We start from the raw sequence: 13,788 nt of genomic DNA, 5'->3' as shown, positions 1-13,788 counted from the left end.
TTAAAGTTAGGGTTAGGCATACGGTTAGCAGTGTGATTAAGATTAGGGGTAAGGGTTAAGGTTAGGTTTAAAATCAGATATAAAAGGTCACATGCAGCCGTTTTTATTCTAAAATCAAATCAGTAAGTTCGCTACATATACAAAAGTATGTGGGCACCCCTTCAAATTAGTGGGTTAGGCTATTTCAGCCAGACCCGTTGCTAACAAGTCTATACAATCAAGCACACAGCCATGTAATCTCCACAGACAAACATTGGCAGTAGAATGGCCTTACTGAAAAGCTCAGTGACTGTCATAGGATGCCACTTTTCCAACAAGCTAGAGCTGCCCCGGTCAAATGTAAGTGCTGTTATTGTGAAGTGGAAACGTCTAGGAGGAACAACGACTCAACCGCAAAGTGGTAGGCCACACAAGCGCACAGAATGTGATCGCCGAGTGCTGAAGCGCGCAGCGTGTAAAAATCGTCTGTCCTCAGTTGCAACACTCACTAACAAGTTCCAAACTGCTGACGGAAGCAACGTCAGCACAACAACCTTTCATCGGGAGCTTCATGAAATGGGTTACCTTGGCCGAGCAAATTATGTGGATATATTGAAGCAACATTTCAAGACATCAGTCAGGAAGTTAAAGCTTGGTCACAAATAGGTCTTCCAAATGGACAATGACCCCAAGCATACTTCCAAATTTGTGGCAAAATAGCTTAAGGACAACAAAGTCAAGGTATTGGAGTGGCCATCACAAAGGCCTGACCTCAATCCTATAGAAAATGTGTGGGCAGAACTGAAAAAGTGTGTGTGAGCAAGGAGGCCTACAAACCTGACTCAGTTACACCAGATGTGTCAGGAGGAATGGGCCAAAATTCACCCAACTTATTGTGAGAAGCTTGTGGAAGGCTACCCAAAACGTTTGACCAAGTTAAACAATTTAAAAGCAATGCTACCAAATGCTAATTGAGTGTATATAAACTTCTGACCCACTGGGAATGTGATTAAAGAAATAAAAGCTGAAATAAATAATTCTCTCTACTATTATTCTGACATTTCGCATTCTTAAAATAAACTGGTGATCCTAACTGACCTAAGGCAGGGAATTTGTACCTGGATTAAATGTCAGGAATTGTGAAAAACTGAGTTTAAATGTATTTGGCTATGGTGTATGTAAACTTCCAACTTTAAGTGAAAGATGGAAAAGGTAGGGAACTTGTTTGTCTGCCATATATTAAAGATACAAATTGTCTGAAAGGGATTGAATAGAAAAATATACCACCGTTTCATTTGAGGATAAAAATGTTGACAGCTGTGCCATACAGGTTGCAAAATAAATTGGAAGAGATTTTCGATGTACTGATTCCATGGCATATGGTACATGAACTGATACAAAAAACACTTGATTCAACACTTAAGAGTTTTTCAATTTGAATGATTATAGAACATTCTTGCCACCAACAGAATGTTATATATATGGGGCATGCAACAATCTCAGCTCTGTAGATTTTGCTGTGAAGAGACAAAATCACTAGATCATTTATTTTGGTGGTTTCTTGTCACAGGTTCAGGAATGGTTAAAAAATCACGACATTTTCTGAAAGTAACCTTACAAATAGCAGTTTTGGGCGATTTGGAAAGCCATAGTCTATCAATCATTAATATAATAATACTTGTAGGAAAGGTTTTCATCTTTAGCTCACAATCTGTGGCTATTATGCGATTAGAAAGATTCAAAATTAATGTAAAACATCACAGTACAATTGAAAAATACACGGCACATGGAAACCAAACGAGGGTGGTCTATGGTGGTAGGTGGGATGGGCTGAGAGTGGCTGAGGGTTGGGATTAAAGAGCTTATGTTTGGTAGTGTATTATTGTTACGGGATTGCTGTATAGAAAAGTACAATGTATGTAAATGTAGCAGGAAAGCTGTAAAAACAAATATTAATATTTTTGTAATAATAATTTACCACCTGGTATGTCACCAGGAAGGCCAAAACTCACCAGGAAGGCCAAAACCTGGTATGTCACCAGGAAGGCCAAAGACCACTCAGGTGGTCTTTTCAAACAGCTCTTACACTAAAAGGGCAATAATATAATTTTCACAGTATTAGTCCAACCTCATGGTGTGGAAATATATATAAAACACAGGAAATAACATTTTTGACTGCACTGGGCCTTTAAAAGAAGAACTTGTAGAAATAGGCAGGTTTATTATTTTGTGGCGGTGTTAACTAGTGACAACCCAAATAAGTGGTCTCATTGGGTTTCATTTTTTCCATTGAATTTCCTATAAATACCATTATGATACAAACTGAAGTTGACACTTCCTGTGGGGCTAACTAACTAACTAACTAACTAACTAACAAGAATAAAAGTGACAATCTCATGAGAAACAAATGCATCCACACTCTCTCATCTAGTCAATTTAGTAACAGGAAGTATATATTTTTCTCAATCTTCCCCAATCATTTGAGGATTTATAGCTGAATCTACACATACATGTCGGGAGTAGTTGACTAATGTCATCGAGACATTTTGTGCCCTCAGTCAAGTACAAACCTAACCAAACTCTCATCCTGACTCCCACAGGAAAGAAGAACCTTAGGCAGAACCCCCCCCCCCCCCCAAACCTACACATAATAAACCCCTATACTAACATCCACTCAAAGACGGATAAGTAGAGGAGACGTCATCACAGTATGCTATTCAACCCTGATCTCTTAATTGAACTGGCACCATGCACCCAAACGCACACACACTCGCTGGAGGTTCTAGGAGGGTGTATTGATTAAGACTGCAGTGCGACACTGACACTGCTGGTAGTCTAATTCTATAATGGAAATTAGGGGGTGGCCATCATGCGTTTCCCTGCAAGATTAGTTATCCTGCACATCCATACACACGCGCATCCACATACACAGAGACACTTAATATACATGCTCAAAGCCTTACACACACACAAACACACACACATGCGTGCACAAAATTACACAGAGGTCTTAAAAACATAATCCTCTATACACTTTGTGATTGCTATTTGTGTGTACCAAAGCTTTCCTGCTTGGTATCCTGGCCCAAGTCTTCTGCACTTTATTAAGAAGCTCAAAGGACAACCAGGGTGAAGGGTGGAAGTGTGACCAAAGGTGGCAACCCTGCAGAGAGCGGTATTGCTGCAGTGACCACCAGAAACATTCATTACCTAAAACGATTCACAGCTAATCTTTCCTCCTGTGGCTATGAATGAATCAATAAAGTTATTACTGCTCTTCCTAAAGGATATATACAAAACAAAATCACAAGGGCACCCAAAACAATAAAGTTATGATGAAGCATCTATATTCCTCACTTACTGGCTTTCTCCTCAATACAGAGTTTAATTTGTGCTAGTCTACTATTCGCTATTTCCTGTGAAGATACATATTCAGCCAAACAGAATATCATCAGAGGTATAGACAAAGGTTGGTTCTGTAGAGAAGAACAATGCAGCAATTCTATGCACTGACCCTGTTATAATTATCTTCACAAAACATGTCCTTACTTTAGCACTGAATCTACCCCAGTCTCTGTTCAGCTAATACTGGGACTAGGGTGACCACATTTATTATACCCAAATGTGGGACAAAGGGATGATTTTGTGGGGCAAAAATCCCCCTCCCGCTTCATTGAACAAGCTAATTGAAGCGTGCCGATGGACTACTCTTTTGCTTCGAGCTAAATTTGGTCAAGTAAAAACAACAGACTAAATGTGTGGCTGTTTTATGAAAATCTGGGAATATTTGGCAAAGGAAACATTTCTGGTTGGTCTCAGGGAATATAAAACAGTTAGGAAGGGAGACCTTGAAAACTGGATTAAGTGAAGTAGTCTAGCAGCAAATATGTTTAATGAGCAACTAATGAGCATGCAGAGCCTCACAAGTGTGACGAAATCACCTTAGGCCTATATATTTTCAGTCTAATATGGCTATTTGCTTGCTTTTGTAGCTCTTCATCAGAAACACGCTTTTTGTAAGTAAACTGTTCTCTCCAAGTTTAGCTGGAATTTCGACTGAAAGGATTTGACAAATGTGATTGCTTGACGATATGACATTGGCCTACGTCTCGTCTTGCGCTGCACAGAATATCAGATCTCAACAATGATTGGAAAAGTGTTTAACATCACCAGTACCACATCCTTATGATATATCATCTTGTCAAAAGTGCAAAGTGACTGCAAAAGAGACAGGTTGGAATGTCTGACTGAAATACGGGACAAATCAAACCTTTTTGTGCAAATTAGTGGTATTTGAATTTGTTGATAAAATGCCCTGCATAATTGAGAGCTAATTTTAGATAACTCATGTTGGTAACCCCTTCTTTCCTCATTAGCCAAGTATGACTTGTCTCTTCAGTTAAAGATGAATCATGTAACTCATTACAGATTTAGTGCAGGATATTTTTGTCACAATGGTCCGTACCCTAATAGAACCCTCCGGCTATATAGTTTGTCTTAATTATTTCCATACACTGGGATAATACACTGAACAAAAATATAAACGCAACATGCCACAATTTCAAAGATTTTACTGTTCACACATGGAAAACAGTCAATTGAAATAAATTCATTAGGTCTTAATCTATGGATTTCACATGAAAAAAGGTAGGGGCGTGGATCAGAAGACCAGTCATTATCTGGTGTGACCACCATTTGCATCATGCAGTGCAACACACTTCCTTCGTATAGAGTTGATCAGGCTAATGATTGTGGTCTGTGGAATGTTGTCACACTCCTCTTCAATGGCTGTGCGAAGTTGCTGGATATTAGCGGGAACTGGAACATGCCATCATATATGTTGATCAAGAGCATCCCAAACATGCACAATGGTTGACATGTCTGGTGAATATGCAGGCCATGGAAGATCTGGGACATTTTCAGCTTCCAGGAGTTGTGTACAAATCCTTGTGACATGGGGCCATGCATTATCATGCTAAAACATATGGTGATTGCGGCAAATTAATAGCACGGCAATGGGCCTCATGATCTCGTCACGGTATCTCTGTGCATTAAAATAGACATAGATAAAATACAATTGTGTTCGTGTCCATACCTTATTCCTGTCCATACTACAACTCCACTGCCACCATGGGCCACTCTGTTCACAACGTCGACATCAGCAAACCACTCGCCCACATACACATGGTCTGAGGTTGTGAGGCCGCTTGGATGTACTGCCAAATTCTCTAAAATGACGTTGGAGGCGGTTTATGGTAGAGAAATGAACATTCAATTCTCTGGCAAAAGTCCTGGTGGACATTCCTCTAGTCAGCATGCCAATGGCATTGTGTTGTATGACCAAACTGTACATTTTAGAGTGGCATTTTATTGTCCCCAACACAAGGTGCACCTATGTAATTATCATGCTGTTTAAACAAATGTAAAATATTTGTGCACAACATTTGAGCGAAATAAGCTTTTTAGGATATGGAAAATGTAGGCAATCTTTTATTTCAGCTCATGAGATGTGGGACCATCACTTTACATTTATTTTTGTTCAGTGTATTTCAAAGAGTGAAATTACAATTGATAAATCATTCGTTTTGTCAGCTTTCCAGAATCTGTCATTGAGTGTCACATTGAAGACTTTTTTTGTTGTCCTAATGACATAACCATTTTGTTGTTTGAATGGAATGCCTCAGGTCCATCATCATCATCATTTGAACATCAGTTAAACGAATCAAACCCCACAGAGCACACCCCAGGTCAGCCTCATTTGGGTCAGAGAGCTCAGAGGAGGGCCAGATACACGTTGACCGCACCACCTTCAGGTGCCAACAGGCTCACTGAACCATACACCATGAAGGCTCTCTGCCTAGTCACATGCTGAGCACATCATCTTCAGTGACACTACCACAGAACGTCAAAGTGGTCCTGGATTAGCACCTTTTCTATTGTATACGTTGTCCCAAAATTGAATTACACCTAATTACACAAATATAGTGCACAGTAAAACGGGATATATTTACATTATGGATGATCACAAACTTGATTAATTGAGGCAGTCAGTTTGGAATGACAGGTCAATGGGATCTCCCTTAGACCGACATCCATTTAAACCACTACTACACCACCACTAAACACAGGACAACAAACCACAACCCCAATGGTAAAGGTTGGGATTGGGTGAAAGTGGAAGCTGATTCCACAGCAGTACTTAGGGGAGAACAATTCTCTGGAGTGCTCTGCTTGTCTTGCGGATGAAGCTGTGCATATCCATTCCATTACTAAGACTGTAATTGTGTCAGCCCTCTGCACGCGGATCAATAGCGAAGAAAGCATTCTTAGTCTGTTTATGGGAGTAATGGAGTGTAAAATCAGTGCTTCCGTGCTCAGGATGTAACGCATTCTTCACCGGACATTTTATGGAGGTTTTTCTGAGACCTATATATCACCAGGAGGTGTTGGGTAGAAGACAAGTGTGTTGTGGGGGTTAAATACGAACAAGTTGAAAGAGAATGTGTATCCCTTCAAAAAAATGACATGTGGTTCACATAACGTCTTGCACCAAGCAGATGGTTTACATCAGGTATTGCCAAACTGGGGGCAATGCCGTCGGGGGTAAGCCAAATAAAGTTGTGATCGACATAAAAAAATAAAAAATAAAAATTACATTTAGTAAGGCCATAGAGACACATACCAGCTCTACTGGTAGTACTGCTACTACCAGCGGTACTACACCTGCACCTGTCGATGACACAAGTTGTTCTGCTTCAACGAGCACATCCGATGCTAACATCAGTAATTCTACATTTGTTGCTTGTCCAGCTAGCATGGACACTGACAGTTGTGAATCTGATGCAGCCGAAGAGCTACTGCCCCCTGACCTGGGAAAGCACCGAACAACAGACAGGGACGTTGGACCATCGCAGAGATGCAAATATGATGAGAACTACATTTATTTGGGGTTCACTTATATTGGGAGTAGTGCCTTTCCTCAGACACAGTTATATGTGCAAAAGTACTATCTCACAACTCGATGAAACCTTCATTCTTGCGCAGATATTTAGAAACAAAACATGCCAATTTAAGAAATAAGCCACAGGAGTTTTTTGAGCGAGAATTAAGACGACTTTCGAGTAGTAAGACATTAATAAGAAGGGGCTAGAAGTGTCTTACATGGTGAACTACCGAGTGGCTAGGACAGGCTAGAAGTGTCTTATATGATGAGCTACCGAGTGGCTAGGACAGGCTAGAAGTGTCTTATATGATGAGCTACCGAGTGGCTAGGACAGGCTAGAAGTGTCTTATATGGTGAGCTACCGAGTGGCTAGGACAGGCTAGAAGTGTCTTATATGGTGAGCTACCGAGTGGCTAGGACAGGCTAGAAGTGTCTTATATGGTGAGCTACCGAGTGGCTAGGACAGGCTAGAAGTGTCTTATATGGTGAGCTACCGAGTGGCTAGGACAGGCTAGAAGTGTCTTATATGGTGAGCTACCGAGTGGCTAGGACAGGCTAGAAGTGTCTTATACGGTGAGCTACCGAGTGGCTAGGACAGGCTAGAAGTGTCTTATATGGTGAGCTACCGAGTGGCTAGGACAGGCTAGAAGTGTCTTATATGGTGAGCTACCGAGTGGCTAGGACAGGCTAGAAGTGTCTTATATGGTGAGCTACCGAGTGGCTAGGACAGGCAAGCCCATACTATTGTGGAGGACCTAATTATTCCTCTTGCCGCGGATATGGCTGGGACAATGCTGAGGGAAAGGCCCCAAAAAATATACAGACAATGTCTTCATCAAACAACACTGTTTCACAATGCATCAATGACATGACAGGAGATGTTTTGAAACAATTACTGCTTCGCATACAAGCCAGTGAATTCTATGCGTTACAGCTGGATGAGTCAACAGACGTGGCGGGCCTGGCACCGCTCCTGGTAAATGTCTGTTATGTTTATGGGGGGTCAATTAAGGAAGACATCCTATTCTGAAAACCACTGGAAACCAGGACAATATTTTTAGAGTACTTGGACAGCTTTGTGACATGAAATGGACTTCGGTGGTCAAGATGTGTTGGTATCTGTACTGATGGCCAAAAGCCATTACAGGGATGCATAGTGGAGTGGTAACGTGCGTGCAAGCAGTTGTTCCTGACGCCACTTGGGTCACACTGCAGCATCCACCGAGAGGCTCTTGGGTCCACTGCAGCATCCACCAAGAGGCTCTTGCTGCATTAGGAATCACTTGCAGCTTGAAAGACGTTTTGGACACTACCGTGAAAATGGTTAACTTTGTTAAAGCAAGGCCCCTGAACTCTCGTGTAATTTCTGCACTATGCCATGATATGGGCAGCAACCATGTAACGCTTTTACAACAGACAGAAGTGCGCTGGTTATCAAGTAGCAAAGTATTGACACGTTTTTTAAAATTGAAAGACGAGCTTAAAGTTTTCTTTACTGACCATCATTTTCACTTGTCTGACCGCTTGCATGATGACGAGTTTCTCACACTACTGGCCTATCTGGGGATGTTTTTTCACTGAATGATCTGAATCTAGGATTACAGGGACTCTCCACAACTATATTCAATGTGCGGGACAAAATTGAGGCTATGATTAAGAAGTTGGAAATGAACTCAAGCTTACGGACAATGTCAAATGTGATATAGTGAAGCACCTGAGTGAGTTGGGTGTGCAATTACGCAGGTACTTCCCTGAAACGTATGACACAAACAACTGGATTCGTTATCCCTTTCATGCCCCGCCTCCAGTCCACTTACCCATATCTGAATAAGAGGGTCTCATCGAAATTGCAACAAGTGGCTCTGTGAAAATTGAATTTAATCAGAAGCCACTGCTAGATTTGTGAATTGGGCTGCGCTCAGAGTATCCTGCTTTGGCAAATCATGCTGTTAAGACACTGATGCCCTTTGTAAACAGGCACCTATGTGAGAGTGGATTCTCGGCCCTCACTAGCATGAAAACTAAATGCAGGCACAGACTGTGTGGAAAATTATTTAAGACTGAGACTCTCTCCAACCCATCATTGCAGAGTTATGAGAATCCTTTCAAGTACATAAAGAGCAAAATTATTGATTATTATTATTATTTGTGCCCTGGTCCTATAAGAGCTCTTTGTCACTTCCCGCGGGGCAGGTTGTGACACAAACTCACACTTGTTCTTATGTTTAATAAATGTATTGTATGGGGTGTATGTGTGGCAGGCTTACAATGATGACAAAAACAACATTTGAGAATGCGCTGACCCTGGTGCTAGAGGGGCACGCAGCTGGATGTTGAATGTTTGAAGGGGTACGGAACTATAAAAGTTTGGGAACCACTGGTTTACATGATCCACTTTGTTAAGGCATAACCTCTGTATGTAGCCAGGCCCTTCTTCTTCCCCGTTCTGACCTCTGATGCTACCTGCTTCTTCAAGCTATTCCATCTTAATTAATCTGACAAGTCATTGCTCATGCCACCGCTTTAGGCCGAAGATTCAACCTCATTCAATATTTCCCGGTCCGGGGTCATTCTCCACTGTCACCTTTTCTCCTCAAGCAGAATAGTGAATATTTATTTTAGTCGGTGACGACTATGAAAAGGACAATGGCTGTATTAGATTAATGCAACACATGAGCATGTCTATCTCATTTCAAACCTTCTATTTTTAGCTCCAGAACAGTTGCTTTCTCTATTACTAAGAAGGGAGACAAAAATATCAAGCTGTTTTGAGAGCAATATGCTACAATATCAATATCAGTTCAATCACAGAAACATTGGGAATTTATATACATGGGAACAATATACCTCGTCAGGCTGACACTACATATTCCAACAACAACAACTATGTGCTAAATTACATCTCATTCACCTCTCTCTGGGAACCCAGACTCCATATCATAGTCAGTCGATTCGCATCAGTGGTTTGACCTTTTCATGTGTCTACCACTGGTCAGTCGCTGACATTCAGACCTTCTGATTGGAATGCAAGAACCGTTGTAAACTCCTGCTTAAGACCAACCGATAGTTTCTAGCCCTCTGGAGTTAGTCAAATATATTTTAATAACACTGACTATATTCTAATGGGGTGTTGGCTAATTGAGCTTTATCTGCTTCAATAGTGAACCAACCAAGCACACAGCCCATACGTCTCTATGCCAGAGAAAAGGTGTCAACCCATCATTTTGAATTATTTCTAATACCAGCTGATGTAATGTGACAGGATCATGATGCTTGTGTCAAGAAAATCCCTACATTTCTAACAAAAGCCCAGCCACTAGCTTGGAAAAATAATATTTAAATGAAAGCCTTTGCAGAATGTTCTCAAGATGGCGCTCCACCACACCACAGCCTAGGGAAGTCCAATCTGCATTCTATTGTCAAAGGCAGCGGAACAAAGTCTGCTATGCGAACCAACAGAACCTTGAAGGGAAGACAAAAACACAATACATCTTTGACCTTTTCACAGCCTTTAGAGAAGGCTAGAACTAGATATTAAGCCTGAGTCAAACTTCAGCTTAACTAACATAGAGAACATGGACTATAGAAAAAAACAACATCCCATTTTAAATAGCGGAAACAGAATCCTCACCTTGAAGAGCCGCAGGATGTTGGCCACCATGATAGACACCGAGCTAGCCGCCGCCCCTATGACCCCCACCACCTTGTCCGGCTTGGCGAAGATGGGCGGGTCTCCGTTGGCACAGCGCACATCTGAGCCGTCCCTCTCGATGAGTGCCTGGACGAAAGTCAGCGACTGCTCCAGGGCATAGGTGTCTCTAGAACAGGTGTCCAGGATGCGCGCCCCCAGTGTCACATTAGGGAGCAGCTCTGGGTCCTTGTTGATCAGGTCAATCGCAAACAGCATGGCCTCCAGCCTATGAATGCCCTTCTCCTTCTTCAGCTCCCCGCAGGGCACTCCTCTCTCGCCACGGGAGTGCACAGGGAATAGGCCGCCCAGCATGATGTCACCGTCCAGCCGGATGGAATGGGCGTACTCCTGCAGAGGCAGCTGGGGGTCTGGGGGCTTCTGAGTGGCAGAGGCCAACAGCCAGTAGCATTTGGTGGTCAGTAGGAAGAGGAAGCTGTGAAGGAAGAGGGAGGGGTGTTTGGACTCCCTGGCCATGGTGGTAGCAGTACGGGAGATAGTGGGTCAGGGGAGGTGGTGTAGTACTGGGAACTCAGAGCAGCAGGCAGCTGGTGGGGGGTGGTGGGGACACAGGGTTGGGCGTACCGTGTGTGACCCTCCTCTCTAGATCAGGGCAGGGTTAGGGAGGGCTACCACTGGTTTCGAAGAGCTGCTGATGCATGTACCTGGCATCCCTGGGAAAGGGGTGTTGTTTGATCGAGATAAGAAGGCTGGAGAGAAGAGAGGCTGAGTTTCTCACACTGACTGGACAGTGGGGATCTCGTTCCACAATCTTGGGTGTCTCATGCTCAAAAGACCCTGTTTGTGATGTGTGAGACAAAGAGGGAAAACAATCCATATGTTACACACTAGGGTTCAGCTCTCTAATAGACACAGGCACACATCAATATAGGTAGGTCACACGCCCACATTCACATATGCTATTTCTCTCTTCTCTCTCTTTATCAAACACATAGGTGCACACACTAAAACCATCCAATTAAAATCTGGACCTTGCTTTTTCATTGTTTCCCTCTAATCAGGGACTGATTTAGACCTGGGACACCAGGTGGGTGCAATTAATTATCAGGTAGAACAGAAAACAAGAAGTACTCAGAACCTCCAGCGAAGGATTTTAATCAGTGGTGGAAAAAGTGCCCAATTGTCATACTTGAGTAGAAGTAAAGATACTTTAAAAGAAAATGACTGAGGTAAAAGTGAAAGTCACCCAGAAAAATAGTACTTGAGTAAAAGTCAAAAAGTATTTGGTTTTAAATACACTTAAGTATCAAAAGTAAATGTAATCGCTAAAATATAAAGTATCAAAAGTAAAAGCATAAATAATTTCAAATTCCTTATATTAAGCAAACAAGACAGCACGATATTCTTGATTTTTTCATTTATGGATAGCCAGGGCACACTCCAACACTCAGGCGTCCTTCACAAACGAAGCATTTGTGTTTAGTGAGTCTGCCAGATCAGAGAAAGTAAGGATGACCGGGGATGTTCTCTTGATAAGTGCATGAATTAGACAATTTTGCTGTCCTGCTAAACATTCAAAATGTAACTAGTACTTTTGGGTGTCAAGGAAAATATACGGAGTAAAAAGTACATTATTTTCTTTAGGAATGTACTGGAGTAAAAGTTGTCTAAAAAATAAATATTAAACTAAAGTACACCCCTGATTTTAATACCTTTTCACTGAAGCATGCATCCATGCACACGCAAGCAAGCACACACACAGACACACACACACAGACACACACACACAGACACACACACACACACACACACAAAGTGAGAGAGTATAAGGACAGACACAACAAACATCCACATCACACAGCAGGGAATCTCCCTTTGAAAACTAGGAAATCTTCAAACATTGGCACTGTCACATCTGCATAAACTCTGTCTACAAAGATGAGAATGTGCTTGATAAAAACATCAAATAATTGTATTATCATGTAATAAGCTATTGCATTTGCAATGAGACTAATCCTTACCCTGATGTGAATTTAAATTACTGTGATATGTTTATTAGCATAATGCAAAGTTATACAGGAAGCTACATTAAAATGGACACAGCAGCATACCCTAGCCTAGAGCCTTACAGATGGTGTCGCACAATAAATAGCATCGACAATGACAGAAACAGTGTTTGTGTATATGTGTGTTTATGTTAACATGTGCTGGTTGCCTGCTGGGAAAATTAAAACATGCAGGTCTTTTCTTCCTGTCTACAGCTTTAGTTGCATTAGCTCTGCCAGTTTACCTTTAGTTTACTGTTAGCATTCATTTTCCATCTGAGAGGAAATACAGGACTTAGATCCCGTTGTTCCAGAACGAAGAGAGTGGCTTACTGATTTTTCTTTCACTATTGAGAGACATAACTCATTATCCACTCTTATTCACAACTAGGACCACTTTTTTGGTACAAATTACATCAATTCTCTTCAGAGTGCCCCTCGTGATTAGGACAGAACATTTTTTTTGTTTTGAGCCTGATCAATCGAGGCATTACCAAAAAAAATGGCAGTAAAAGTGCATTAACTGTGGTATTTTGGACACAGTAATTGCAGAATAACTGCAGCGTACTGCAGTTGAACTAAAGTTATACCGCACTGTAACTGCAGTTGCACTGCAAAATTACTGTATAAAAAAAAAACATTCTTATTGTAGACACAGTATTTGCAGCATACTACAGTTATACTGCACTCTAACTGCAGTCTTTTTTCATCAGGGAGGCTTCATGGACATTACAATTGTGTGGCATAGGTGTTTAACAGCTTTGGCCCTTACACTGCTTGTTCCCATTCTTATCTTTTAACAAGATACCGATTGAAGCGAGTCACTCTCATCCAAAAGTGCACCATGCCAGTGAGAAACAATAACTAGCTGGAGTTTGGAACTGAAGACCAGCATTGTGCACCCCTACATTGATCGATTTACTTACAAAAATAACTCCAGTAATATTTGTTACAGTTATAAAATAATTGATCAATAACTGTTTCAAAGACGCTCTGCACAAATGAAGCATGGCGATAACAACCTCATGTAGCATAGGCCTAAGTAGGCGCACACCACATAGATTCCTGATGAATGAAGCTATTGTTCTATGCTAGTAGCCTACTAATTAATGATGGCTATTCTGACTGAGTATTGAGAAAATTAGGCCTATTTGATTGATCTTTTAATTTTA

The 13,788-nt window shown here is 41.6% G+C and overlaps 1 protein-coding gene across 1 annotated transcript in view; it reads right to left on the bottom strand.

Moving 5' to 3' along the window:
* Positions 1 to 11,397, bottom strand: part of LOC139406453 (metabotropic glutamate receptor 8-like) — a 179,875-nt gene extending 168,478 nt beyond the window's left edge. Inside the window, exon 1 of the mRNA XM_071149057.1 lies at positions 10,554 to 11,397. Within this exon, the coding sequence (XP_071005158.1) occupies positions 10,554 to 11,087 (534 nt within the window). The 5' untranslated portion in view covers positions 11,088 to 11,397. The remainder of the gene's footprint in view (positions 1 to 10,553) is intronic.
* Between the last annotated feature and the right edge of the window lie 2,391 nt (positions 11,398 to 13,788).

This window comes from Oncorhynchus clarkii, chromosome 4 (genome assembly GCF_045791955.1).
Source record: "Oncorhynchus clarkii lewisi isolate Uvic-CL-2024 chromosome 4, UVic_Ocla_1.0, whole genome shotgun sequence".
In the NCBI taxonomy this organism is placed as follows: Eukaryota; Metazoa; Chordata; class Actinopteri; order Salmoniformes; family Salmonidae; genus Oncorhynchus; species Oncorhynchus clarkii.
This window is presented reverse-complemented; position numbering and strand designations above follow the sequence as displayed.